Consider the following 25,579-nt stretch of genomic DNA (forward strand, 5'->3'; position numbering starts at 1 on the left):
GGTCCTGGTCGTGGCCGATACCGATGATCGATTGGCGCTGTCGTCGTCGTCGTTGTTCTTTTGGTGTGGAATAATCTCCAGAAGGGTTTTCGCTTACGGCAACCCTATGAGAGTATAGCGCAGAAGCAGCTTATCGATATGGAACTGACCTGCCTATCATGAACTATGGACCTTGAGCCGGCAAAGGCGGCACCGGGCCAATGTGCACCTTGGCACTGACTCTTGCTGGAGAATTTCCTGGTCTCTTCATTGTCGAGAGATCATGTCTTCGCAGGAACTCATAAAGGTTGCTGTCATTCAGCTGTATGCTGAGGTGCGTGTCCTGTCACTTGCTCGTATCTTGGGACGAATGCTGATAACACCTCGCCTACAGCCCTTAAAGGTCGAGCATAACTTCAACAAAGCCGCAAACTTTATTCGTGCAGCTGCGTTCCAGGGTGCCAAATTGGCTGTATTGCCAGAGTATCATCTCACTGCCTGGGTCCCCGATCGGCCTGGCTTTCTCGAAGCTACCCGGCAATGGAAGACCTACCTCCAGAAATACCAAGCGCTTGCGAAGGAATGCAACATTTGCATTGTCCCTGGAACAATTGTAGAGTGTCATGAGGGGGAAGATGGTGAAGAGAGGGTCTTATGGAATCCAGCCTATTTCATTGACAACAAGGGCGAGATTTTGGGCAGCTACAAGAAGAAAAACCTATGGTCTGCTGATGCTCCAAATTACCAGCAGCTCTGTAATCACCATCAGTTAATATTGACACGTCTTGCAGGCATTCGGAAAGGGGACACTTGACTTCAAGTGCGCATTCGCCCCATGAAGTGATCGAGACTCCCATCGGACCTGTCGGCATGCTGATATGCTGGGATCTGGCCTTTCCGGAAGCTTTTCGAGAATTGATCGCCAAGGGCGCGAAGATTATAATCATTCCAAGCTTTTGTATGGGCTAATAGCAACGCATCTCCAAAGACGTTTCACTAACTCTATGGTTCAAAGGGACTCTCTGGGACTCGACCCCAGCGGGCATGGAGTATAACAAGACAGCAGAAGCCTTGTTCATCGACAGCTCCATTACCTCAAGAGCGTTTGAGAACACTTGTGGTATGCAGAATTTCTCAATGAGATTTCTATTATGTACTGATGTCTGTCTCAGCCGTAATTTTTGCCAACGCTGGAGGCCCATCGTCGCGCGGCTATGCAGGACTCTCCCAGGTCACCGTGCCCTTTATCGGCCCACTTGTAAGGCTTGGTAGCGGCGAGGAAGGCATGTGTGTCGTTAATTTGAATACGGCTGTACTAGAAGCCGCAGAGGACTGCTACAAGGTCCGGGAAGATTTATCCCGTCAGGATTGGCATTATGATTACAGGCATAATCGCACGAGCCACAAGATATGATACGTTTCAAAGTTGCCAAATTCTGGTAACTTTTTACCCTGTGGTGAGCTATTTAGGGCTTGTCAATATTGATTGCAAGCTATTCATGAAATGAAGCAAATTTCTCCTAATAAAATCACTGATGCTCGGGCACGAATGCTTATTTTTGTGTTGGATAGGCCAGAGGGGTGCGTAGCATTACATTTTGTCCTGCTCCATCTCTCTCGGCTGTAATCTTTCCTCTTCCGCTCGTATGCTGCAACAGAATCTCCGGGAAAAAAAAAAGTAGCCGCTGACCATGGATAGAAGCCCCTTGTCCCACCGCGTACCTCTCCTAGGCGTTCTAATCCTTCTCGAATCGGCGCAGCTTAAACCTCAGATGAAGGGCCCTTGCTGCAATGATCGTCATTGAACGGATGGCCGTAACTTGTAGGAAAGCCATACGGCTCGGCGGATTGTTGAACGTAGCGTCGACCAACGCCCGAGATAGTGGACGAGGAAATGCTTGCATATCGCTACTTTAGAAATTCTACTCCGCCCAGCTTATGCCTGGACCAATCGTAGAAAGAGCGCTGGAAAGGCGCTCGCCCTTATCAGAACCGTCTTCAGAACCATCTTCAGTTCCTTCCGTATTGAGGACCATATAGCGGTTTTTGCTCGGTTCTTTCCTGATGCCTGGTCGCTCGATCTTTCCAACCTTTTCCGCGCCAAGGGTCACCAAGGGTGCAGCGCACTCATCTGGATACCAGTCGAGGAACATGCCTTTGTAAATGGCTCTGGACAATATGCAGGTACGTGCAAAGACGGAGACACTTATCGAGTTCAGACAAATTATCATATTGCCGGCACGAGACGTGATGTCGACAACGACAAGATTGTGAATATGATCTAGATCTTGACGAAGTTTTGCAGCAGTGATACCTGCATGAACATTCCTGAGAATAAGATTCCGCGAAGCACCTTTGCTGAGCTTGTAGGCCATGGAAGGATTGATCACAAATTGGCGGTCATTCCAACAAACATCGACCTTTTGGCAGGATTAGCTATCTCAATCAACAATGCAATATTACAGCGTCCTGACCTTCGTTCCCAGAATGAATATTCCATGGCGGCTGGAATATTCGTAAAAGTTCCGCGCTGCGTCGCTTTTGACGAACGAGACATTGGCAGATCCGTCTTTTTTAAGGAAAATGTCGATCAAAGCTCCTCCTCGGATGGCTTCGATCAGCTTCTTGTGCGTAGTATGCTTGGGCAGTCCGGTGATCCGGAGCGTACGTCTTTCATCTTTCAACGCCGAATCACTACCAGTGTCAACGTCGTTGCGCTCATTGGCTTTGACCGAAGTGTTCGGAAAGCCACGCTCTGGGGGAGCTTGCAAATCATTTTTCTTGTCAATAGCCAACTGTCCCGCTTGAAAATCAAAGGACTTACTTCCAGACCCGCTATTCTTGCCTTGCATCAGCGTGTTGGGCGCTCTAGCAGCATTGGTGGCCCGAGGGTTGGAGCCCGGATCTGGTTGCTTGCTGGGTATTGGCCGTTCAACATCAGCAGCAGGTTTAGGAACGTTCAAAGCAGTTGGAGTCTGGTGCACAAGCAGCTTTCAAGGGCTATCAACTTGATGTCCGATATCGAATGAGGGCATGATTCCGTACCTCAAGAGTCTCAAGATCGACCCCGCCGAGCAATAGTGTCTGTCGAAGTGCAGCTGATTTTACGTTAATAGTTGCACCTCACCTCTTGCCTCTGCACCCATATACCAGACAATTATCCACGTGCTTGACGGTTCATGCTGAAATGGAAAGGATGCTGCTTACCATACTCCTGCGACTGACGTATCTTTTTATGGGTGTCAGCCTATAGCCGTATTGCATCAGACCTAGTCAAACTGTGCGGTTATAGTTCCTTACCAAGTTTTGGTATTCACGCCATAAAAGAATGACAGACCCATTTTCCTGAGTTATGCCATGGTTGTGAATCACGTTTTCATGCTGTATCGATCAACAATAACGCATTAGTAGGCTCTCAGCAACCGATTTCTAAGTGATGAATCTGACCAATTCCGCACTGTAAACAAAGGAACCCGTCAGCCATCAGCTCCTCTTAGCACAAAGTGAACGTCTAGCTCAACATGGCCCATACCGTCGGAGCAGGGTCTCAAAGTAACCTTTGTCGATGGTCACAGAATCTGTCATTTTGGCTGGAGCTGGCGAATGTCCAGGGAAGATTGCTGGTTGTCAAATTAGAAGTTTGAACGGCCCATCTGTTCATGGCAGCTACATGTGATGGGCACAACAAATATTCACTGGTCTTCCTCGTCATCGTCAACCAGAACGTTACCCTGGACTGAGAAATTTAAACCGCCCTATAAGTCTCTAACTATACCTAAGCTATCCCATCGTCCAAGATGCATTTTGAGAATGTTATTTGCCAGGAGCATCTAACTTATGGGAAATATATATACTTATTACATTTCTACTTGATCAACCGACAGGATAGAAAGATATCCATAATTTAAGAGCCCTCATCAATGCGTTTCTTTGCCTCCAAAATGTTTCGTCAAAATGCTCTCCTAAACGCCAATTCTATTTACCCAAAATTGCAACCATAGCGCAAGCGGGTAGGAAGTGGAGCCGCTAACTCTAGTACTTAGAGAATTTACATATGCCTATCATTTGTGGAAACTAAACAGCGCCCAACTCTTTGAGCACGCCAGCCAGCCGCCGATAATCTCTCAGCAGCTCGGAAATCTCGCCAATCTTAAGCTCGCCGGGATTGCTCACCTCCATGAACCGTTCAATCGGTGGCGAGACCTTAGGAAGCGGCCTGGCTTGCGGCAGAGGAGATGCAGCAGGCTATCAAGCACAATTTGTTAGAATTGGATTGACGCTTAGGATGTTGGATAAATACTCACCGAGTCTCTTTCTGTCTCAAACAATGAACCTGTCTCCGCTACTCCCTTCGGCGGCTGATGGCCTAATTCCTTGGACTTTTCCGCGGCGCTGGAAAGCACAGGCGGAGTTGTGGAACTAGTTCTACCAAACCCACGCATCATACTCATACCGGCCAGCCGGTTCAAAGGATTTAAAGTATTCCCAAGATTTCTCATTGATTCTACTGCTGCATTTGCTGAAGCAGAGGGCGGCGGGGCGGAACGAGTGCCTGCATTTGGGAACCCACGTTCTTTTGATTCTGTTAGCTCCTCCGAGAAGGGCAGTTTCTTGCCACTTCCTCCACTTCCTCTGCTGTCGATGCTCCTCTCTCTAGCCATATGAATATCAGGGAAGGAAGCGTTTCCTCCGTCAAAGGTAGATGACCCAACTCCGGGCAGACCGTCAGTTTGCTCAAGTAAGGAGCTGGCCGCACTCAAATTGCCCTCCTCCTCAGCCGGTAGCTGGGGAGTGCTGACTAACTTGCGTGCTTCGTCGAGTGTCTTGGGCATGAAGACAGATCTGTTCTCCCCATTGGCTCCAGTCAATTGCTGTTCTTTTAGGCGACCAAAGAGGAACTTGTAGCTCGTCTCCAACGTGTTGCTGATATTTTTGAAGCTTTGGTCAGCCGTGTTAATGACAGCATCACTTGCTGCTCCGAATGGGTTGCTGCCAGGTTGAAGCAGGCTGCTGAGTCGTCGTTGAGGAGTAGGAGTACGGCTAGCTCCCTCAGACAAAGGTGAGTTCCGCATAGGTCGACTGGACCCAGAAGGTGCCGGAGTTGCGACTTCGGGGGTGGTCGCGGGCGGCAGCAATTGGGAAGGTGATGGTTGTGTTAGGGAGGTCCGCTCGGACTTCTCAAATTTAGACGTTGACAGGCGGCCCGGTGGTTCTGAGGGAACTCGATATGCCTCCTCGGCTCTTAAACTAGGTAAATCCACCGTCTCAAGAAACGTTATGGCAGCTTCAAGGTTGGTCAGACAGTATGCAGCTTCCCCGTCCATCTTACTCAAAGAGCGGAAGCGTTGAATGAAGTGAAGATCGCTAACAACGCTCAGGTCTTCTGCTGGAGAGGTGATCAATGTATAGATAAGCGTAGGCATGATCTCGTCGGCGGAAGACGACGAAGGGAAGGATTTTGACAATGTTTCCACAATACTCTTGTGCACGGCCGTCAAATGATGCAGTTTGCCCAATGGATATTTTTCCTGGTTCATTTTGGCAAGCTCATCCCTCGCTCGCGCGAGATCATCTCGAATCTTGTTCTCCTTTTCTTCCGGGCCCGACTCACCGAATGCTGAGCCAACTTCAATACCAAGATCATTCAGCCCGATCCCAACGACCGATAAAGCTGCTATTCGAGATCGGAGCTTTTCATCATTGGCCTCATCCTGAGTACTGCGATGTCGCCAAATCCTATCATAGATATTTTCGCATACCCTGCGTTCCACAGCCTCTTCTAAGATGATTCGTTTCTGCTCCAGGCGCCGCCGCGCTTTGCGCTTGTCCGTGATTTCCGTACTCGTTAGCATCTGCTGCGATGCATTTGGATCTTCTTGAGATTTTGTTTGCTCTTCCGTAGATGCATGCTTGCCTCCTAGTTTTGACAGAGTTGATCCTTTTGTCGTTGTAGGCGGGTGTTCTGTTCGTCGCATTGACGACAACGCGGAGATGTGTGTAGCAATAGTGGCTGATGCCCGTATATAGAATTCTTGGAACAGCTCTGAAAGTCTATCGATAGAGGGTGGTGTTGGATGAACTTTGGCAGACAATGAATCGACAAACCTAAGTTGAACTTGTCAGTAGGGGATATTTCTGCGCATCACAAGAGCACGGTTTCTCTTACCGATCGCTCAAGCTTAAGAGCTCAACCGGTAGATCGGTTCCGTCACCAGGAAGATGTGAGCCAGTCGGAGAGCTAACCAAGTCATCATCTACCGCGGCATGATGGTTCGACTCTCCTCCGACGAAGATATCATCTTTTTCTGGTCGATGATCTCCATCCGGTTTATCCGGACTGAGAACCTCCGGGATCGTGCCTGCATGAAGAGTAGTGGCTCGGGTGCGTGACAATGGACTTGGTCCAGCAGGTTCTAGGCGGGAGAAAGATCGGGAGATATGCAAAGGCCTTGGGCGTCGAGGCTCTTGTTCATTCTGTTGTTGCGCACTCAGCACGGACATCAACGGATCTGTAGAATTGGAGGACGATCAGCCTTCTTTCCTCAAAACAGAAGCCAAGGGCCACAGTCTTAACAGATAATAAAAAAAAGGCTTGAACCATTTCGTACCTTCGGACATTATCCACTGGTGATAGATCAAAATTGCGTTGCCAACAATATATCTTGCTTCCAGACGTGAAGCTGTTATTGAGCACGAGACCGAGTCTCGCAGGACCTAAAAGCAATGCAATGTTCAAAGATGGGTGCTCTCTAGGTGCTCATAACGCCATAAAATGCAATAAGTTCAAACGGACAATTTATGAGATCATCCAGCAGGTGTATAGAGAGCAAATGGCAGTGTGAGAAGCGTTCAATGCCGGATCTCGACCTCTCATGTCACAATAGGGTAACCCAACTGACGCAGCTTCAGTACGGAGAGAATCGTCGGAAGTTGCGTACATGAGACCAAAGGGACTAATCCGGTATGTGCCGCTCCGGCCCGTGCTCCCCTTGCTCACGCGGGATAAACCGTTTAAGGGACCAAGTAACACTAACCGAGAGACTTGTGATGTTATTGGGGAAGTGCGAGATATGAAATGCGCAGGTACTTTGTCGATACCTAACATTGCACAACGCGTAGTGGACTTGGAAAGTACAGTCTTCGACCGCCCTGAAACGGCTAAGCTCATCACCTGCACTTCTCAACGTCGTCATTCGTCTTTCGCTTGAGCTTGACTTGCTATCGCGATATCGCCTCCGCCTTCTCCATTCTAGGCGTCAACGACGCTCCTCAATGTCAATGTGAATTTGAGCTGCAGCATGATTTGGCTCAACTACGCGCGTTGGCCATCACCTCTTCGGCTGGTGAATGGTCCACTTGAACTACTTTTTCTTTCCTTTGCTGTGTTTCTGTGTTGCATCTCCGTCGCAGGCTCCACTCTTATCAGCTCCGAACAGCCTCCTTCCTACAACTTACCTGTCCTTCCTCCAGAGGCGGGAACTGATACTGGCATCGGAGGAGATGCGGCGAGGCACTCCAGTCTACACGAATTTGTACGGTCTATTCTGAATATGCTTTATTCGTCGCTAACCGCTCCATCCCCCTTTAGAAGTTGAAACACATCTTCCATCATGGAACCTATCTCTACCCAGACCTTCACATGCGCTTGGACCTTCCTCCCGGTGCACGAGTACAGGTCGATACGGATGAGGCCGAGCCTCGGGAGGAAGATCTGCCTCTGCGAGCTCGATCAAGGCCACTTGACATCCACCGATTAGTAGACCGACGGCCTTCGAGCGTTGAGGCATTGCTAGACTCGGCGAGACTCAGCGGCCAAGCATCTGTCTTATCACCGTTAGCTTGGACGTTAGATGAAGTTTCTGGCCCAAACATCACCGATAAAGAGACTGTACTCAGCTTCGGCAGGATGTCTGCTGATGCGTATGTCCTCGAACCACACACTGGAGACTGGGAGGACGTGGGTGGAGGTTTCAACTATTCTCGGGACTTTGGATGGCAGACGGTCGGTCTCCGTGGACATATATTTGCTGATGAAGTCAACTCCACGATCGTCATTGCTCTCAAAGGAACATCGCCACCGCTCTTTAACGGTGCCGAGACTGCTGCGATGGACAAACTCAATGATAATTTGTTCTTTAGCTGCTGCTGCGCCCAAGGCGGCCAATACCTATGGACCAAAGTCTGCGACTGCTACTCTACAACGTATACTTGCAACCAAACCTGCCTTCGTGGCGCACTCAGAGACGAAAATCGCTATTACCGTGCGGCACTTGATCTTTATGCCAATGTCACTGCGATGTATCCTGATGCTGACATTTGGATGACTGGTCATTCCCTCGGTGGAGCTGTGAGCAGCTTGATCGGACTGACATACGGGCTGCCGGTAGTCACCTTTCAGTCGCCTCCAGAAGCTATTGCTGCTTCACGGCTCGGCTTGCCGTCTCCACCAGGCTCTATTCAAGGCTCGCATCAGACAAGAAATTTCACTGGAGCTTACCATTTTGGCCATACAGCAGATCCTATATACCTTGGAACCTGTAATGGCGCGACGTCTGCATGCTCCTTAGCTGGTTTTGCCATGGAGACCCAATGCCACGCGGGCCAAGAGTGCATATATGATACTGTCGAGGACTTTGGCTGGCGACCTGGTGTGGGTAATCATAGAATCAAAATTGTTCTCCGCGATGTTCTCGAGGCCTACGACAGCGTGCCAGAATGCAAACCAAACTTGGAGTGCGTGGATTGTTATAATTGGAAATTTTTTGAGAGCAACGGCTCTGACAGTACAACTACATCGACGACCACTACATCAAAAACTCGGACTCGGACGAGCACATGTCAAACGCCTGGATGGTGGGGCTGTTTAGACGAAAGCACGACGACTACGTCCACCACTACTACATCAGATCCCCCCACGTCCACATCCACGACAACTTGCAAGACTCCTGGTTGGCTTGGATGCAAGGATTCTACCACGACATCTTCTGCAAGCCCAACTCTTCCGATAACTCTGTCATCGAGCACTGGACATGTGCCTACCATAACGCCCCCTCCATCGACCCCCACCTTGACCTCGCCCACGTCAACCGCGACGGACAGCTGCACCTCTAAAGCTTGGTTTGGGTTTATTTGTAAAGACCAGACTCAAACAAGCCAGAGCTCCTCCACTCCAGCTGTGACGAATCCAGCTAGCGGAGGCCCAGACTGTGTGCGACATGGCTGGCTGGGTAACTGCAAGGAATGGAAGACAGCGAACGAAGCATCGAATGACGAGCTACGTTAATTGCATCAGGCATTGTTTTTACACAGGATATTTGGCATCCTCGGAGTTTCTAGGACCCTCTCATAAATTTTTTCCCCTCATTAAGGCCTCGAAATTCTATACCTGAGCCTGGCGTTGTATTGAGTTTCGCAATTTTTTCTTGGTTTCTATCATCATACCTCGAGATAGGATCTCCATATGCTAGCGTTTTCGCACATATTGGCTCTTTGATTTATTCTCTCGTTCTAGACAACACATAGGACACAATTGGCGAATTCTATTAACGCCTCTGAAAGCCGGTACCACAACACTTTTATGCGTACATATGGTGCTCTTTGTGAGAAGCAAAAATTGATGTGCGCAGAGCTCTGCGCGATATACAACCTCGTTAAGGAGCCATGGGTAGTTGTATTTTTGTCACCTTAGCACTATATAAGCTTCAATTGAAATCCAGCTCCAGCCTCTTCTTCGTCTCTGTTGGCGAAGATCCCACTAAAGTCGAGAGCTTCAGCATCCAGACGAGCTGCGTCCTCTCCGCGTTTTGGAGCGCTCGGGCTTGCTCGCCGGCGCCGCTTCTCTTGCCCTGCCTTTGAGGGGAAGGTTGGGAACATTGCGGTAGGCTTGGGCTTGGGGTCTTCTTTGAAATATGGGTGGTTCAAGACGGCACTGGCGCTAGGTCTTGCCGCCGGGTTTAGAGAAAATAGAGCCGTCAAGAGTGACGTCCCTGCAGAAGTCAAAAAGGGGAATTTTGACCGAATGACCGAACCAACGCTGTATTGTAAAAAGCATTAGCAAAATTCTCATAGACTGAGATTAAACCGGGCCGATGGGTAATCATTGCAAGACTCACTTTTGTTGCGTCCGTGGCAATCGTAGAGATCTGGCATTGGGAAGGCGCTTGAATCCTGGCCAGCTCTCCTCCGTGGGAATACCACAAAGTTCAAAGATCTGAAATTGTTTGGTTGGTAAGCCAGAGCAAGAAAATGTATATGAGCCAATGTCGCAAAGCATACCTTTGAGAGCTGATCGACCTCATTTTTACCCTGTAGGAGCGGCTCTTTCGTCAATAGCTCGCCGAATATGCACCCTATACTCCACAGGTCTATCGCGGGGCCGTAATTGGCTTCCCCCAGAAGCAATTCGGGAGCACGGTACCATAATGTAACCACAAGCTGTGTCATTTTTGGCGGAGGATCCCCAAAGTATCTGGCCATGCCAAAGTCTGCGACCTTCATTTGGCCACGATTGTTCATGAGTAGGTTCGAGGTTTTGAGATCGCGATGAAGGATCCAATTGCTGTGCAGGAATTCGACAGCCGACACGAGCTGGAGCATCAGAGTCTTGGTCTCAGACGGTAGGAAAGGTTCTGCCATGTCATCTTGTAGCGTCTTCAAGTCGTGCTCGAGGAAATCCATGACGAGAAAGACACTGCAGATTTGAGGAAACAAATTACTATTAGTACTGCGGCTTTGTCTGACAGAAGGGGGCTTGATCAGCATGAGGTGCACACTCACTCATCAAGTGTATCGCCAATTACTATCTCCCTTAGATTCAATACATTCGGATGTCGGGATTCCATCAGTGTCTGTATCTCTCGTAGACCGGTGACTGGGAACCCATCGCTCGCATTGTCCATCTTGAGCTTCTTCAATGCCACCACTTCCCCTGTAGCCACCTCTTTAGCCCTGGAAACCCATCCATACGAGCCTTCTTCTATGTGATTCAGTCTCTCGAAATTGTCGAGATGGCGACAGGGACCCCATTCAGGTGCGGCGAACCGGAGCAGTTTGATCGGGGCAGGCGCAGGCGCATCCACATCTCTGCTGTCCCTTTCTGGAGAAAGCTTGCGCCGTTTTGATGGATGGTATGAAGAGTCGTCCTCGTTGTTTTCTGATTTGGCTGCTTGTGCAGCAGCTGCGGCTTCCTGTTGGCGGCGTTGCTCGGTTTCTTGGATTCGGCGCTGCTTCTCGGCTTTCGCACGCTTTTTCTCGTCCTTTTCTTGCCGTCGTTGCTCTTCCAGAGCAGCATCCTCTTCTTCATTTGCCCATCTTGACTTTGCTTTTGTCGCCATTGGTCCCGCTTGGCCAGTCAATGCGTAGAGTAGATTTTGTGTTGAATTGCACTGGGTTGTATTACCAAGGTTCACTATTTATTGCGGCGCGGAGCCGGGAGGGTGTCGGCGGCGAAAGTCTCCGAGGTTGTTTACAGCTCTCCGGAGCTACAATACGTAACCACTGGGCTTCCTCCCGAGCTATGCGCTCAACAATCCATGCATCGACAAGTTTTCAAGCATCAATTCAGCAATGTTTAGGACTTTGAGGGTGTGTCGCCACCAAGCACCGCGCTTGAAGCGCCTCAGTAATGCTGGACTCTGCATAAGGTGGAATTCCGTCTCCTCCCGCAAGTGGTCTACTCCATTGGCCAAGCAGATTGCGGAAGCAATTCAGGTTGGTATCACCATGTCTCTTCTATTTCGAATATGCTTTTTCTGAAAATATGAAGACAACAGGTCCAATTTCATTAGCGGCCTATATGCGACAATGCCTTACCTCACCAGATGGAGGCTACTACACTTCAAAGGTTGAAGGCCGCGATCAGTTTGGGCAGAAGGGAGACTTTATCACCTCGCCGGAAATATCTCAGACTTTTGGAGAGCTTCTAGGGATCTGGATAGTGGCGGAATGGATGGCGCAAGGCAGGAAAGGCAGCGGCGTTGAGCTTATTGAATTGGGTCCAGGAAGAGGGACACTGATGGATGACGTCTTACGAGTGCGAAAGCTTTCTGCTACGGCGAGCAAGCTTTGATTACTGACTAGCCACAGACTCTCCGCAACTTTCAACCTATGGTGTCTAGTGTTGAAGCAGTCTATCTAGTTGAAGCCAGTCCGACGCTGAGAGAAGCTCAGAAGCGGCTATTGTGTGGAGACGCGCCCATGGAAGCTATTGACATTGGATACCAAAGTACGAGCAAATACTCACAGATTCCTGTGATATGGTGCGAAGACCTACGTTTTGTTCCTAAAGGTATGGTATTCTTGGCTCAAAAGCACGGAGTGAGATGTTTATACTGACTATTTCGCAGGCAATGAGAAGGCGCCATTTATATTAGCTCATGAATTTTTTGATGCCCTACCAATACACGTCTTCCAATCAGTGTCCCAAGCGTCCAGCAAATCCAAGCTTATAACATCCTCCACAGCTCCCACCGCGCAGCAGTCTGAAAGGCCGCAATGGCGAGAAATGCTCGTCTCACCTACTCCACCCTCTTCTACTCACGAAATGCTGTCGACTCCAATGTCGCAGCGCAGCTCCAGTCAAGTTCCAGAATTTCAACTTACCGTCTCAGAAGCACCCACGCGTCACAGCGCTTTCCTGCCTGGGATATCCAAAAGATATTCTGATTTGCTCTCAAATTCGGAATCAACAATTGAAATTTGCCCTGAAGGGCTTGCTTATGCTCAAGAATTCGCCCGGCGCATCGGGGGTACACATAAAGAAGCCAAGAAAGCCTCAGGAGCAGCACTAATCATTGATTACGGACCGTCGTCTACGATACCCGTCAACTCCTTGCGGGGCATTCAGGCCCATCGGACTGCTTCTCCTTTTACGTCTCCTGGTCAAGTCGACTTGTCAGCTGACGTGGATTTTATGGGACTTGCTGAAGCTGCACTCAAAGCTAGTCCTGATGTTGAGGTTCATGGACCGGTCGAGCAAGGCTCGTTCTTGTTAGCGATGGGAATCAAGGAACGAGCGGAGCAGCTAATGCAGGGCCAAAGTGAAGATAGTCGCAAGCGAATTGAAAGCGGGTGGAAGCGCCTGGTGGAAAGAGGGGTTGGTGGAATGGGAAGGATATATAAAGCTATGGCAATTGTTCCCTTTTCTGAAGGCAAGAGGAGACCAGTTGGATTTGGAGGTGATATATAGATGGCTACTTGTGAAGATAATTAGAAAATTTGGTTCACTATTCAAGCAGCATTTTTTGCAATTGATTTCCTCGTTTTTATCTCTCATGCGCGGTTCTTCATTTGAATTTTAGAGTGATTTTGTGTCAAGCGATGACGATATAGCTGGCCAGGGCCCGATAAGAGGCTTTTTAGCCCCTCCTTTGAAAGGGCGTCGCTCAGCCTCTTCGTACTATTATAATGGTTTCTTTTTGATCAAACTCTATAGTAAAGCTGTTAGACTTGACTGAAATCTTCGTTCTTCGCCTTCTAATCAATAAACTTTTAACACTTTGGAGCTTTTGACGAGGAAGAGCACACAGGAAGACCCTGAGATGGGCAAAGTGGGGTCCAACCCCCGTCAACTCTACTCTTTTTAGCTTCGGAAAGACGCGAGAGGTCTAAGAGAGCCATCATTACCTCATGTGCTCTCCAAATATCAACTCACTCTCGTGCCTTTTCTGACTAACGACGACTTTTTCCGCGTGTTTAAAATATATTGCTGAGAGACATATCTGACTGTGCAGTTTTCTCGTTAATCGCATTTCACCCTTCTTAATTCACCGGGCTGTTTTGCCCGACGGAAATTGACTTGAGAATGGCTTCCTCACCGTCCCCGCCGACCTCACCAAAGCTGAGCTTCTCACCGCGTGCGCCTCCAGCCCGAGTCGCTTCACCATCGGTTGGGAAGACTGATAGCGCTGCGGTACCAAGTGTCGTTTCTCTTTCGACTGATGACTTGGAATCGCGAGATGGTCGGCGTCTTTCGATCCAATTTGCGCCTCCTTCTTCTTCCGACCTGGGGTTGCCCACCGGCACCCCGAAAGCTCTCTCTCAGGGTTCCTCGCGAAGAATGTCCTCTCCTCCGCCTCCATCGTGAGTCTCAGCTTTCCCGAATTGTCATCAATATTTGTCCATCCTTGCCCTTATAAAGCATTCTCCTGTCTCTCATTGTGCAGTGCAACCGTTCGCTTAGGATACTTTACCCCGCGATGATGCCGACGTATCCGCCTCGTGATCGTCGCGATTCATCGCAGTCTTTGGAGATGGTTCCTAAAATTTGTAATTTGTCTCTTGCTAATGAATATGGCGTCTCGTAGTACCTTTGAAAGCCGTGTCTCGTTCGACACATTCGACAATCGCGATGCCAGTGATTTCTCTTTAACGTTAAACTCCAAACATCGGGACTACCACTACAGCCGACGCTCCCGGACGTTCCTTTGCGGTACAGATTCTAATGACTATTCCGAGTTTGCTCTCGAGTGGCTCATTGACGAACTGGTCGACGATGGCGACGAGATCGTATGTCTTCGAGTGGTCGACAAGGATTCAAAGATTAGCAGCGATGCCAGTGTCGAGGAGGGGCGATACCGCAAGGAGGCTAGGAAATTACTGAATCAGATCATTGCAAAAAATACAGAGGAAAAGGCAATCAGTTTAGTGCTTGAGTTTTCCGTGGGAAAAGTACACGATACTATCCAGCGAATGGTTGGTCTACTTTTTGAGAGCACAGTCGTTTCAAAGACTAACAGCTACAAAGATACGCATCTACGAACCCGCAATGCTCATCGTTGGCACTCGGGGTCGTAGCCTTGGTGGCATTCAAGGACTTCTGCCCGGCTCAGTTTCAAAATACTGCTTACAACACTCACCCGTTCCAGTCATTGTCGTTCGACCCTCATCCAAGAGAGAAAAGAAGAAGAGGAAGCGACTTGCCGATCCGAGCCGAAGAGGCTATGTGGATATCCTCGAAAGGAGTGGTGCTAAAGGAGAGCATGTTCTTGACAGGAAGAATCGGGATAATCTGGTTCCCGCAGCTCCAGCAACTCCTAATAACAACGAAGCCGCTGCCGTTGCCGCTGCTATTGGCATCCCGTCTGCTCTAGAGCCTGAGCCGAGCCCGCTCTCAAAGGTCATGTCTGTCCAAAGTGATGCTACGACTAACGAGAGTGTCGGCTACGGTGATGAGGGTATGGGAGTAATGATGAAGAGCCCTGAGCTCCAGAACCTTGACAGCCCTGTCATGAGCCAAAGCAGTGAGGATGAAGACGAGGGGGACTTCGATGCGATACCAGGACATTCTATGATTCCCGATTTGGCAGATCCAAGTGAGACGACCGTAGATCAAGCGGAACATCCTCCCCAGGTGCAAATTTCCCCACCGGAAACAAAGAAGGAATGAAGAAAATGGAAGCCGATGATACTAAGTCTGGTGCAGGAAGGTCTGAGAAAGTATTACGAACATTATCCACTGGCGTTGGTCAGCTCAAGTCATGTCTCTGGCCAATTCCTCCTGCAACGGCTTTTGACTTTTCACGTGGTTGACAGCACATTTTCTTCATTCCATTATTTTCTTCGATCTTTTTTTTTTTCCTTTCCATTCTTGGGCGTCAAGGCGCAAAAAGTGTAAATATTAATAGAAGGGAGGGGATTCAACCATACGCTGGAAGCAAATGAAAGTTCATTAAGGAATACGGCTTGGCATTGTTAGAGCTCTTTACGAATACGACCGAGGGACCAGGTGAGCATTTACTTGGTACTTGGCGGTCATTTCCGTTGCGATTCTGCCGGTTTGTCGCTTACGGGCGGTGAGACGGCCATCTAACGTCAAGACGATAATGAATGAAACCATTGAAAACGGATTTGGCCTGCATTGTTCCTGAGACACCTTGCTTCTCCTAGTTCGACTACCTGTGGAATTCAAATGTCATATAGCTGATATTTGTGTCATTGCAAAAGGTCGAATGCCATCTACAGATCTCCGTCAATAGTATTCGATACTACACTGCTCCCCATCCTGACTCTTCCAACTGGTACATTCCGCGGCCGCGCAACGCGTCATATACACATGCTATCTAGATTCGATGATTGCGATGATTGCGTCCCGTCATATATGCGGAAGACCCTGGGACTTGGCTCTCTGTCGACGATAGCCGTTTCATCAATTCCGTTTTTATTGACATTTTTTATCGTGTCGGCGACGGTTCTGCGGCGATTGTTTCCCTTGCTGTCCGGACAGGCGTCTTCAAAGGGCGACAATGACCACCATCATTCGGCCGTTTCGAACGTCCAACTCTGGAATATTTTCTCCACAAGATCTGCGCGAACAGGATCAGTACCCGTATCCAAAAGAGTAGCAGCATTGACATTTTCAACCACAATTGCTCTTTCCGCAGTACTCGCTGAACTTATCCTGTGCGAGATTTCCAACACCTTGAATCCAACAGCACGGACCCTCTTTCTCAAATTAACAATATCAACATTGCTCACGCTTCTCATTGTCGTCACCCCATTGCTCGAGCTACACTCTGTGGTATCAGCCGCAGGATGGAAATTTACCGGCCCGGACAGGGGAAGATTCCGGCTCGCGTGGGTGTTCATGACCTTTGGTTTTGCGGCATGGATTGCCATCTTTTGGTGGCTTGGGAGAGGCCTTTTGGGGAGATATCTACATGCAGACACCTCGTTTAGCGGTCACAGCTTGAGTGAGGCATGCCTGGAACGGATCGGCGTCATTGGTATTCTGCTAATGGCCATGCTATCGGGATTCGCCTCTGTCAGCTCTCCATGGCAGACTTTTTTCGCCAAGAACAGGCCAGTGACGGAATCAGATGTTGCAAGGAAGCAAGCCGGTCTACAAGCTACGGATGAAATGCTCGAGGCAAAACGCAGTCGGCTACGTGCTCTCGAGAGAAAGACTGCGGATGCTCCGCCTGAAGGCTTCATGACCAAGGTCATGGATACCATTCGGGGCAATGGGGACTTGCAAGAGCGACGAACTCTTGCAATGGAAATATCCGGGCTCGAGACCATGCGCATCTCGCTCGCCAATTCCCTCTCCATCTTGAGGAGCCGGAGACAAATGCAGCAGCGCTCTGCCACCGTGACCGGCCGAGTCCTCATCGTCGTGTCCTATATCTTCTCCGCGTACTGCATGTACCGAATCATGGCGACATTTATCGCATCGCTTCGTCGCTGGTGGTATCCCACTTCCTCCTTTGCCGGCACCGACCCGGTCAACAATTTCCTCGCTCTCATTGTCAAACACTGGGATCCGACGTTGGATCGTCTGGCCTGGTCCCGGCAAATATCCTTTTTGCTCTCCGGCGTTATTCTCCTGGCGTCATTCAACAGTGTCGTGCAGACCTTTCAGCTGTTCTCGCGCTTCATGCCAAAGCTGGTCCATCACGCACAAGCCAACCTCGCGCTGCTTGTCAGCCAGATCAGCGCAACCTATGTCATTTCCTCTGCGCTCCTGCTACGCAGCAATCTACCCCGGGAAATGGGCAGTGTCATCTCCGAAGCCCTCGGCGCTCCCCTCGAACCTCGTTTTGTCGATCGCTGGTTCGACGGCTGGTTCCTCGCTGCCAGTGTCTCAACGGCAGTAGGGATTTTCCTTGGCAGGAAACTAGGCGCCAGCGGGGAGTGGGATGACGATTATGACGATGAAATGGATCTCGAAATGGGCAAGAGGTCATGACATGAATGTGTTACGCTATCATTGATCTCGTTGTCCTAATCTTTTTAATGTGATATTGCCGTCTGTCAACGTATACTTGCCAGTTTTTAATGAATAATTTCTCGCACCACGTATTGGTATGGGTATGATGGGATGATTTATTTACGTTTGGTGGATTCTCACGTGGCGTTTTCGGATTCAAAGATGAACTAATCAATGCATTTATTTATTTTATCTATCCATTTATTTGTTATCTATTGGTGTTTATTCTGCACGCGTTTAGATAACCTAGGCAAAACTGTCCAGAATCGCAATCCAGCATCATTACCCACCTACCTACCTAGGCACCTACTTTACCTTCGTACTATAAGCTCCCAAGTCACGTACCTTTCACAGCTCAGCCCTATCCCAGCCCGTCCGCCCTGCGCATTACAGCCTCCAGCAAGGTACTACATAGAGGTCGGGGTAAGGATCCGTTATCCACTGAGTATTATATAAGGCTACTAGGCCAAATACTGCATAAGCGCAAAACGCAGCTTGGACGGGTTTAATTGCTTACAATATCACAACTACCAAGACCACCACGACCACTAGATTTACTAGAGTTATTTACTAGTAGGGATATTTTACCGTGGAATGGGCTGTGTGAGGAACCGAGGATGAAAGCTTAGTGGGAAAAGGATAAAGGGCAAGTTGGATAAGGATAGAGGGTTACTCCGTAGTTGGAAAGGCGGAAGGCGGGGCTGAGTAATAAGCAATTGATAGCTCCGTGCATTATAAATCTTCCTAAGCTAGACAAATTACCCTTCGTACGAAAGAATGATTACTCAGGTATGTAGGTGTGTATCGAAGTGTCCGGATAGGACAATCCAAATGATTAGTTTAAGCGTACTCTGTAGCTGTAAGGTAGGTCAGTTTCCAAAGGAGATACCTTGGGTAGGTAGGTTAATAGGTTACTGAAGTAAAGATGAAAGAAGCTCAAAAAAATACAATAAGCTCAATCCCGTGGTTGCATTGGAAGAGTTGCAATATAGACAATTGGAGTTGCATTTCCCTAGGGCTGAAGCGCGCTGCCCTGCCTGGCGCTGGTGGCTTTTTTTCGTTCTCTTCAGCTGCGGCGCTGCGTTATGCTGACAACTTTCCTTTCCGTATCAGGCAGGGCATGGCATGGCAAAGCCTCAAAGGGCGCTTCTCAAGAAGGTGCAAATACAGCAATTGGCTTAGCAGGGTCGAGGGATTGAGTTAACTTCAAGTGACTAAGGTACGTAAGGTATATGGAATGCTGATCCAGATCCACACCGCTTGCCCAACAATCCTGTTACAGTAGGAGATAAGAAATAGATGCAAAGGTGCAAAGGTACAAAAGCACGGTGCGTGTCGTGCTTGCGGGCAGTGTTTGAGCAATGTACACGCACCATAATGAACGTGCGTGTACAGCCTTAACGAACATTGCGAGTATACACTGGCATGTTTCAAGGGGTAAGGCTGACGACAAAGAGTCAGGTACCTCAGTGAGTTTTATCTGTCTATAAGCCACGTAGTAGGCATTGCAGAGACAATCGCCTTATAACTCGCAAATTGGATGGGGGGGATCGTCAGGGTGGCTTTTTGCTGACGAATTGTCCTCGTCACCTCGCTTGAGAGATAGCTCTGGGGACGATCGAAGGGAACGAGGGAACCAACAACCTTGTTTAGCGAGCCGAGCAGGCGAGGTTTCTCGGTTCAAGAATCTGGGGTTAGAGTGTACCTGGTGCGTAGGGAAAGAAAGTAGTACGAGTACTCATCATCGTGGGGTAGGTATGCATGGGTATATTGGAAAAGGGGCGGAGCTGATGTATGGTAGAAGGTATGCATAAATGAAGATCGAGTATATCATGATAATCGATCTGTGCAAGAGATTTCAATATCGGAGCATCAAGGATTTCGAGGACGATTCTAAGAGTCATCGGTTGCTTGGTTTTCCCTCCTCGCTCGCTTGATACTCTTTTCAAAAGCCGTCGGAGTTTGGAGCGGAAGGTCTCCGGTTCCGCATATCGATTTATGCAAAAGAATGTGAAAGTTATGCTAGGTCCTCGGCTGCACTACTGGTAGGTCCCTCGGTCGGACTTTGCGGCCCCCGATGGGAGCTCTACCGACCGTGAGTACAGAGGACCCCTTTGTCTGCGAAGAAATGTGTGCAAATAAAGGTAGATTTACATCCCTGCGTGGTATGAGTAATCCTCTTAGTTCGACTCAAGCGCCCATGCATAAAATCCGAGGCCGCTTGGCTTTTTGGTCCCTCTCGCACGTTCGGCCGTCGGCCCCAATATCCCTCCGCTGCCGCAATTGGATATTTTGATTTCCAACTTGGGTATGGAGGTAGCATTCAAATCATAGCAATTTGAAATCCTCGATGCACATGAAGAATTCTGTCAAAACTAATCAATCAAATCGATCAATCCATCCAATGAGTCACCGTTGTAGTAATCCTACGATTACATATATGCCATTTACACAATTATGTTTGTTATTCTTCATGGCCGACTTGGTAAAGCCACCACAAAATGTGTTTGTGGAGAAATAGCCAAGCAATGATCAATGGAGGAACAGTTGCGCCCTTGAGAGACAGGGCTGACATACTGGTGGCTTGTGCAGGATTACATGCATTGCCGAATCAATTCGCAATAAAGCCAACTTTTTAGAGGACTGGAGTAACCAAGAGGATTTCCTTAGTATTGCCTTGAAACTTAGCGTACAAATGAACAGCTGCAGAAAATACGCATTGTCGGCAACGACTTGGTATCGTCATGGTGAAAATTGTATTAGTCTTCAAGCTCAAAGCTTGTGCCGTCTGTAATCAAATCGGTAGTGACCCAATATCGAATATCGGCATCACCGGCTGAAACGGAAGAGTAATCAGTATTGGGGATTTGAGAGCGACTTTTTAGAGTGGAAAAGGTTGCTTCGGAGGTAGGAGGAACTAGCGTCTATTTCAACCGTCTGTGCTAAAGTCCGATTATCCGTCAGCAGAAAGGGAAACGAGGGAAACGAGCGAAACGAGGGAACCTGTATGGTTTACTCAGCCAGGACACTATAGTCCCAGCGGCGCAGTACTTTAATTCCTGACGGAGCATCTAAAGGGAAGACGGTACTCATACTAAGAGCGGTACAGGCAAAGACCATGGTCGCTAGCGTTTTATGATTTGTCGTCTTGGTCGCGGATGTAATAATGAAGGAGCTCAGCAGGAGAGTGCATACTACAGTACTACGGTAGATGGATAGCCTTGGGGCCGATGAAGCGGGTGGCCTTGGTGGTGCCGCTAACCAGGACAGTAACTTTGGTGAGCTCGGGCGTTCGGCCGTAGGCTCAGCACCAGTCAAGGGCGGTGAATAATCATTTTAATGCAGGAGTGGAAAAATGGTCCACGTCAGGTTTTTCGGCTTGATCGGTGCACGCATCAATCCAACTTCCGCCCTATTACTCACCCCCCTCCAAGTGTGTCCGTCACCGCATATGTCCCATGGACGCTATACTCCTTTGGTTGGCTGCTGACGAAGATGGATGACTCGGATCGGCCGCGTCTTTTGTGTCGCAACCGCCAGCTCGGATTTCCAAGCCTCCATCAACGCCGACCGGCCCCCGGAACCACCAAAAGTTGCTCTGTGCGAAAGTAGACAAACACCGTACGTAAGGTAGTATCAGTAGTCGCGGCTTTAACAATCTACCCGTCCGATCTGTCCGTTCATGGCATCTTATTCTTAAACAACCGTAATCCTCCACCTCAGTCTCACTTTTTCTCATCCAAACATTTCTTGCAATCCTCTACAATAACAAGACAACTCAAAGAAAAGAGCAAGACGAACATAAAAAGACACGTCCACCTCTCTATTCTTGAGGATATCAAAACATCCCGGATCATCATCCCTCGCTTGGTCTATCACTGCACCGTCCAAGCCTCGTTATTGGTAAGTTACCTCAATAGTCCCAGGCAACCCACCCCCTCACTCTGGCAGCCCCCCTCCCTCCGAACAACCCCCCATTTGGTTGCCTAAGTCCCGCTATAGCCAATTATGACCAATTCAGGCACTGACTCAATTCTGATACAGAGCTTGCAATAAATACTACCACCACGGCAACCACACAATGCCTTCTCCACTCGCATCTTTATCTACAGAGGCCTCCTCCTACTCTACGGCCGCCTTCTACCCAAAGCAGATCAAGCCTTCTCCGCGCTTTGAGCAGAAGAAGATGAGCATCTCACAAACATTCTACCTCGCACACACCGCCCGGGGCAAGCTTGCCTCTGAGGCAGCTCGCCCAGACCATGACCTCCGCCTGCTCGTCGGCCACGCAAACTTGCTTGATGGTTTGATGATTGAACTGTCCGAGGCCGAGCAGGAGCAGGAGCGCTGGTTCGACCAGTCCGTCAAGGGCGCCGCAAAGGCATCCGAAGAGCCCAAGCATATCCGATGGGCAGATACCATTGTGGAGGAGTCTGAAAAGGACTGGAGCCTAGAGGACCTTGACGACTCTGACTCGGACAGCGACGACTCCGACTATGAAGAGGACGAGGACCTCGACATTGAAATGATTGCGCCCCCATCAAGGGCCGCTCCCGCCCAGCCTATTTCTTACACCGTCTCATCACAAGAGGTCGAGGAGGATGAGGACGAGGAGTTTGAGGACGAAGAGGACCTTGCCGATTTGGCCCTGGTCCGCACCTCATCGCAACATCCTCCGGAGCTTTCCCATGACTCGGATGACTCGGAAGACGAGTCCATGCCGCCATCGCCGCCTCAACTTACGCTTGAGCTCTCCGAGAAGGAGCGCCAGCGCATCGCGACCACATCCTTTTACGAACCTAAACAGCCAACACCTTCGCAGCAAGATTCGATATCGCCATCAGATCAAGCCGTCTTCTTTGAGAATGATTACTACCTCACACAAGGAGCGGCACCAATGGTCAGCGCCTACTAATTCGCGCCTTCTTGATCATGATGATGACGACGACGTTTCTTTTTAACGATTGCGCACTGCTGCTTAGCGTTTGAGCGATTCAGCGATTACTTTAATATACTTTTTTTACGGTGTTTCGATATGGCATGGAGCATTGGGAAGACGGATACTGGCGTTTATCTGGATTTTTTAATCAGGAAATAATTGATACCACTTGATGTGGGCGGGAAAAGGGAATCTTTTTCTCTTTGGTAGATGAGGATGGAACAGGGGTACCTTGAAACTCTCCAACAATTGTACAAAATGGACAATGATCTCTCTCTCCCCCTCCGGGGCTGGCGAAGACGGTCGAGACTTGTCTATGCAGATAGCTTATACAAATAATGAAAATATATCATAATAACATTACTTCGAATTCGATCGTGCTGTGAAACTACCTATTGTTGCTACTAACATACATACTACAATTCATCCGCATTGCATCATTTACCACTTTGCATCACTATTCGTTTGATTGACAAGTAACTGCACGCGCGATCCCATGATCCCCCGTCTCGCATATCTTGTACTTCTTCTTCTTCTTCTCCCCCGCTTTCTTCAACGATCCCACAACGTCCTTGTCTCCTGTGTCACGTTTCGTCAACCTCGATCCAATGTCACACGGCATGTCAGTCTGCTATCTGAGCGTCAACACGCCAATGCGGCAATGCGCTGATGCCTCGATCTTCAGGCAGCCAAACCATCCCCTTTTTTATTTTATTTTATTTTACTTGGTTTTATTTCTCGGAGCTCAATTATTAAAACTAGTACCTTCGAACATACCATGATCATGTACAGTCACCTTTTTCTTTCGTTCTCCCTCCTCCGCTGTCGGACCATTGTTGCCTGGAAAGTGGGCAGAAATCACTACTACGTAAGTATCACAACACAGCCCGCCTCAAGAGACGCTTACGGAGTACACGCACAGACCATATCCTGACAGGAGCCGTGTGAGTCGTGAGTGGTTTTTTGTTTTTTTGACAGGCCAGGGCAGGCCAGAGAATGACGGGGCTGATGGCTCCCCTGGCGCAAGGGGAGAGAACAGGGTCCAAGGTCCAAGGTCCAAGGTCCAAGGTCCAAGGTCCAAGGTCGTAGGTCGTAAAAAACTCCCTCGCTCTACGGTGTACTCTTCTCTTCTCTTCTCTTCTCTTCGCGGCCGAAACCGATCCGAATCCGAACCCGAATCCGAAGCCGAGCAGGGCCCGCGAGTCAGAAAGGCTAAGTTACTGTACAGTGTATAGTGTATAGTGTAGTTACCGGGTTTAAATCGGACTTTATGACTACAATAGTCCTACAATAGTAACTACCTTCGTACTGGACGGAGTAATGCACATTGCACAAATAATTTTGCCTACTCCGTAATAGGATCCGTGCGCTGTTGTCCTTGTCCTTGTTCTATAGCGGAATGATTCCTAACACTAGCAGCGCAAACTTTTTACAGTACTTTGTACAATATGCAGCAACTAACTATTCCGTGGACTAACTAAGGTACTCCATAAGGTAGTTACTCGTACGTACAGTGTACAGCGCACAACGCACGGCGCGTTGGCGTGTTGGGGCATTCTGCATATGTCTGTCCTGTCCTCTCCTCGCAAGGCTCGGCATTTCGCACTGCCGAGCAATCTCGCAAGCACCGAGCGGACATCTGTCCGTTGGGGAACGCCTCGGACACATATTGCACTACTACACAGTACTTGTACGATAGAAACATTATTGATGATATATCGACTGATTGATTGACAGCCAGGCAGATAGTGGAGCCCGCTAATTTACGAATAAAACCAAACAGGATGCAAAAAGCACGGTCAAATAAGGAAATTACGGAAAGGTTTTCTTCTTTACTCTTCTTTTCTTTTCGTCTCCGTTCTCTGTTCCCCGTTCCCCGTTTCCTGTGTCGGAGCTTTTTTAATCAATGGGCTGTGTACGGAGTACGGAGTATACGAAGTACTAACTTACTAGTTTGTTCGTGCTAAATGAATTTTTTTTTCTAAACGGTCCCGCTACTGTACGAAGTATTAGGCATCAGCTTTCTGTCGCGCGAAAGTATTTTCTACAGAGTAAGGGCGTGTTTTGGGGCTCGGCTTCTCTTTTGACCGCCCTTCCGCCGTCCCACCAGCCTGCCCAGGCTGCCAAGACCAAGGGACTAAGTGATCCGGCCCCATCTGTATTTTTTTTCTTGTCGTTGTAGCTTCCGGGTTCACAAGTTCGTTTTGGGTTCGCCAGTCGCTCGTTCGCTCGGTTCCTGGCAAATCTGCACAACAAACCGCGGGCCGAGGCGAATGGAAGCGAGACGTAAAAGCGAGACCAAAGGACGCCAGACGCCCTGACGCTCGGACGAGCGACAACGCGACCTGTCGAGGATACTGTAGCAGGGTAGAAGCTAAGCTAGAGAGAGACTAAATCGCGTCATTTGCTGGTTCCGAGGTTTCGAGGCTCGCGTTGACAGATTATAGTCATTGGTCGAGTTGTTTAGTGTTTGGTCCGAGGTCGTTGTATCGTCTACTGATGCTGGGCAAAGTCCAGCAATCAGCAACCAGGGTCGATTCAACGGACGATGATGACTGCCGATACTACTACAGAGGCATCCCCTGTACGGTGCTGGTGGTAGACACTGCGGACACTTGACGATTTGTCAATTCGTCAATCTGCCTCGGTCCATGATTTTTTCGCGCTAATTGACTATTTGGAAAACATGATTTGATATCCTCTTTACAAAGTACATCTGTTTAGTTTATATTCGTTTCTACTCTTTTATGTTATCGTCATTTCACGTCACGTAAAAATTCGCTTCCTGGGGTCCTTTATTTGTGACGGGTGCATGTGCGTGGCAGGATCCGTCTCTCGGAGATTTTGTTGAGACAAATTGCTTTCATTTTTTTTTTTTTGGAGTGTACTACGTATATAGAGTAGACAAGGTACCTAAGGTATATACTCCGGCATAGCAGCCATTCAATATGTAGCAC

The 25,579-nt window shown here is 48.9% G+C and overlaps 9 protein-coding genes across 9 annotated transcripts; 6 read left to right on the forward strand and 3 right to left on the reverse strand.

The window, feature by feature from the left end:
- Positions 1-157: 157 nt before the first annotated feature.
- Positions 158-1,467, forward strand: L228DRAFT_282814 (carbon-nitrogen hydrolase). Its single transcript, XM_018336042.1, has 5 exons — positions 158-313; positions 374-702; positions 771-937; positions 995-1,099; positions 1,152-1,467. Exons 1-5 carry the CDS (start codon positions 263-265, stop codon positions 1,391-1,393), a joined length of 894 nt encoding a protein of 297 aa, XP_018188282.1. The 5' UTR covers positions 158-262; the 3' UTR covers positions 1,394-1,467.
- A 90-nt stretch (positions 1,468-1,557) lies between these two features.
- On the reverse strand, positions 1,558-3,564 carry L228DRAFT_282815 (hypothetical protein; the record flags this gene model as incomplete). Its single annotated transcript, XM_018336043.1, has 7 exons — positions 1,558-2,399; positions 2,454-2,969; positions 3,025-3,077; positions 3,187-3,208; positions 3,280-3,360; positions 3,427-3,436; positions 3,512-3,564. 7 exons carry the CDS (start codon positions 3,562-3,564, stop codon positions 1,902-1,904), a joined length of 1,233 nt encoding a protein of 410 aa, XP_018188283.1. The 3' UTR covers positions 1,558-1,901.
- A 92-nt stretch (positions 3,565-3,656) lies between these two features.
- L228DRAFT_282816 (hypothetical protein) lies at positions 3,657-6,863 on the reverse strand. The gene is made up of 4 exons (XM_018336044.1): positions 6,588-6,863; positions 6,146-6,488; positions 4,284-6,084; positions 3,657-4,224 (listed from the first exon to the last, which is right to left on the reverse strand). The coding sequence occupies exons 1-4, from the start codon at positions 6,595-6,597 to the stop codon at positions 4,054-4,056; spliced, it is 2,325 nt and encodes a 774-aa protein (XP_018188284.1). The 5' UTR covers positions 6,598-6,863; the 3' UTR covers positions 3,657-4,053.
- Positions 6,864-7,478: 615 nt separating this feature from the next.
- L228DRAFT_134694 (alpha/beta-hydrolase) lies at positions 7,479-9,465 on the forward strand. Its single transcript, XM_018329119.1, has one exon. It carries the CDS (start codon positions 7,619-7,621, stop codon positions 9,260-9,262), a length of 1,644 nt encoding a protein of 547 aa, XP_018188285.1. The 5' UTR covers positions 7,479-7,618; the 3' UTR covers positions 9,263-9,465.
- Positions 9,466-9,669: 204 nt separating this feature from the next.
- L228DRAFT_282818 (kinase-like protein) lies at positions 9,670-11,312 on the reverse strand (the record flags this gene model as incomplete). The annotated part of the gene is made up of 4 exons (XM_018336045.1): positions 9,670-10,012; positions 10,092-10,189; positions 10,255-10,669; positions 10,756-11,312. The coding sequence occupies 4 exons, from the start codon at positions 11,310-11,312 to the stop codon at positions 9,670-9,672; spliced, it is 1,413 nt and encodes a 470-aa protein (XP_018188286.1).
- Positions 11,313-11,503: 191 nt separating this feature from the next.
- L228DRAFT_282819 (DUF185-domain-containing protein) lies at positions 11,504-13,327 on the forward strand. Its single transcript, XM_018336046.1, has 4 exons — positions 11,504-11,688; positions 11,744-12,010; positions 12,064-12,265; positions 12,324-13,327. Exons 1-4 carry the CDS (start codon positions 11,545-11,547, stop codon positions 13,163-13,165), a joined length of 1,455 nt encoding a protein of 484 aa, XP_018188287.1. The 5' UTR covers positions 11,504-11,544; the 3' UTR covers positions 13,166-13,327.
- Positions 13,328-14,262: 935 nt separating this feature from the next.
- L228DRAFT_202200 (adenine nucleotide alpha hydrolases-like protein) lies at positions 14,263-14,878 on the forward strand (the record flags this gene model as incomplete). Its single annotated transcript, XM_018329641.1, has 2 exons — positions 14,263-14,670; positions 14,723-14,878. Coding segments are annotated over 2 exons (564 nt in total), but the record flags the coding sequence as incomplete, so codon positions are not given.
- Positions 14,879-15,566: 688 nt separating this feature from the next.
- On the forward strand, positions 15,567-17,760 carry L228DRAFT_134719 (hypothetical protein). Its single transcript, XM_018329120.1, has 2 exons — positions 15,567-15,703; positions 15,922-17,760. Exon 2 carries the CDS (start codon positions 16,031-16,033, stop codon positions 17,660-17,662), a length of 1,632 nt encoding a protein of 543 aa, XP_018188289.1. The 5' UTR covers positions 15,567-15,703; positions 15,922-16,030; the 3' UTR covers positions 17,663-17,760.
- Positions 17,761-21,401: 3,641 nt separating this feature from the next.
- On the forward strand, positions 21,402-22,984 carry L228DRAFT_247107 (hypothetical protein). The gene is made up of 2 exons (XM_018332563.1): positions 21,402-21,586; positions 21,728-22,984. The coding sequence occupies exon 2, from the start codon at positions 21,765-21,767 to the stop codon at positions 22,596-22,598; it is 834 nt and encodes a 277-aa protein (XP_018188290.1). The 5' UTR covers positions 21,402-21,586; positions 21,728-21,764; the 3' UTR covers positions 22,599-22,984.
- Positions 22,985-25,579: the final 2,595 nt, after the last annotated feature.

This window comes from Xylona heveae (genome assembly GCF_001619985.1).
Source record: "Xylona heveae TC161 unplaced genomic scaffold L228scaffold_5, whole genome shotgun sequence".
NCBI lineage: Eukaryota > Fungi > Ascomycota > Xylonomycetes > Xylonales > Xylonaceae > Xylona > Xylona heveae.

Excerpts from the sequence above, each read along its gene's own strand:
- L228DRAFT_134694 (XM_018329119.1), top strand. The coding sequence starts at position 7,619 with ATGCGCTTGGACCTTCCTCCCGGTGCACGAGTACAGGTCGATACGGAT.
- L228DRAFT_282814 (XM_018336042.1), top strand. The coding sequence starts at position 263 with ATGTCTTCGCAGGAACTCATAAAGGTTGCTGTCATTCAGCTGTATGCT. Across the intron at positions 703-770 it reads TACAAGAAGAAAAACCTATG|GCATTCGGAAAGGGGACACT; the intron begins GTCTGCTGATGC and ends CACGTCTTGCAG. Across the intron at positions 1,100-1,151 it reads AGCGTTTGAGAACACTTGTG|CCGTAATTTTTGCCAACGCT; the intron begins GTATGCAGAATT and ends TGTCTGTCTCAG.
- L228DRAFT_282816 (XM_018336044.1), bottom strand. Across the intron at positions 6,085-6,145 it reads CTCTTAAGCTTGAGCGATCG|GTTTGTCGATTCATTGTCTG; the intron begins GTAAGAGAAACC and ends AGTTCAACTTAG. Across the intron at positions 4,225-4,283 it reads TTGAGACAGAAAGAGACTCG|CCTGCTGCATCTCCTCTGCC; the intron begins GTGAGTATTTAT and ends TGTGCTTGATAG.
- L228DRAFT_134719 (XM_018329120.1), top strand. The coding sequence starts at position 16,031 with ATGCTATCTAGATTCGATGATTGCGATGATTGCGTCCCGTCATATATG.
- L228DRAFT_247107 (XM_018332563.1), top strand. The coding sequence starts at position 21,765 with ATGCCTTCTCCACTCGCATCTTTATCTACAGAGGCCTCCTCCTACTCT.
- L228DRAFT_282819 (XM_018336046.1), top strand. The coding sequence starts at position 11,545 with ATGTTTAGGACTTTGAGGGTGTGTCGCCACCAAGCACCGCGCTTGAAG. Across the intron at positions 11,689-11,743 it reads AGATTGCGGAAGCAATTCAG|ACAACAGGTCCAATTTCATT; the intron begins GTTGGTATCACC and ends GAAAATATGAAG. Across the intron at positions 12,011-12,063 it reads TGATGGATGACGTCTTACGA|ACTCTCCGCAACTTTCAACC; the intron begins GTGCGAAAGCTT and ends GACTAGCCACAG.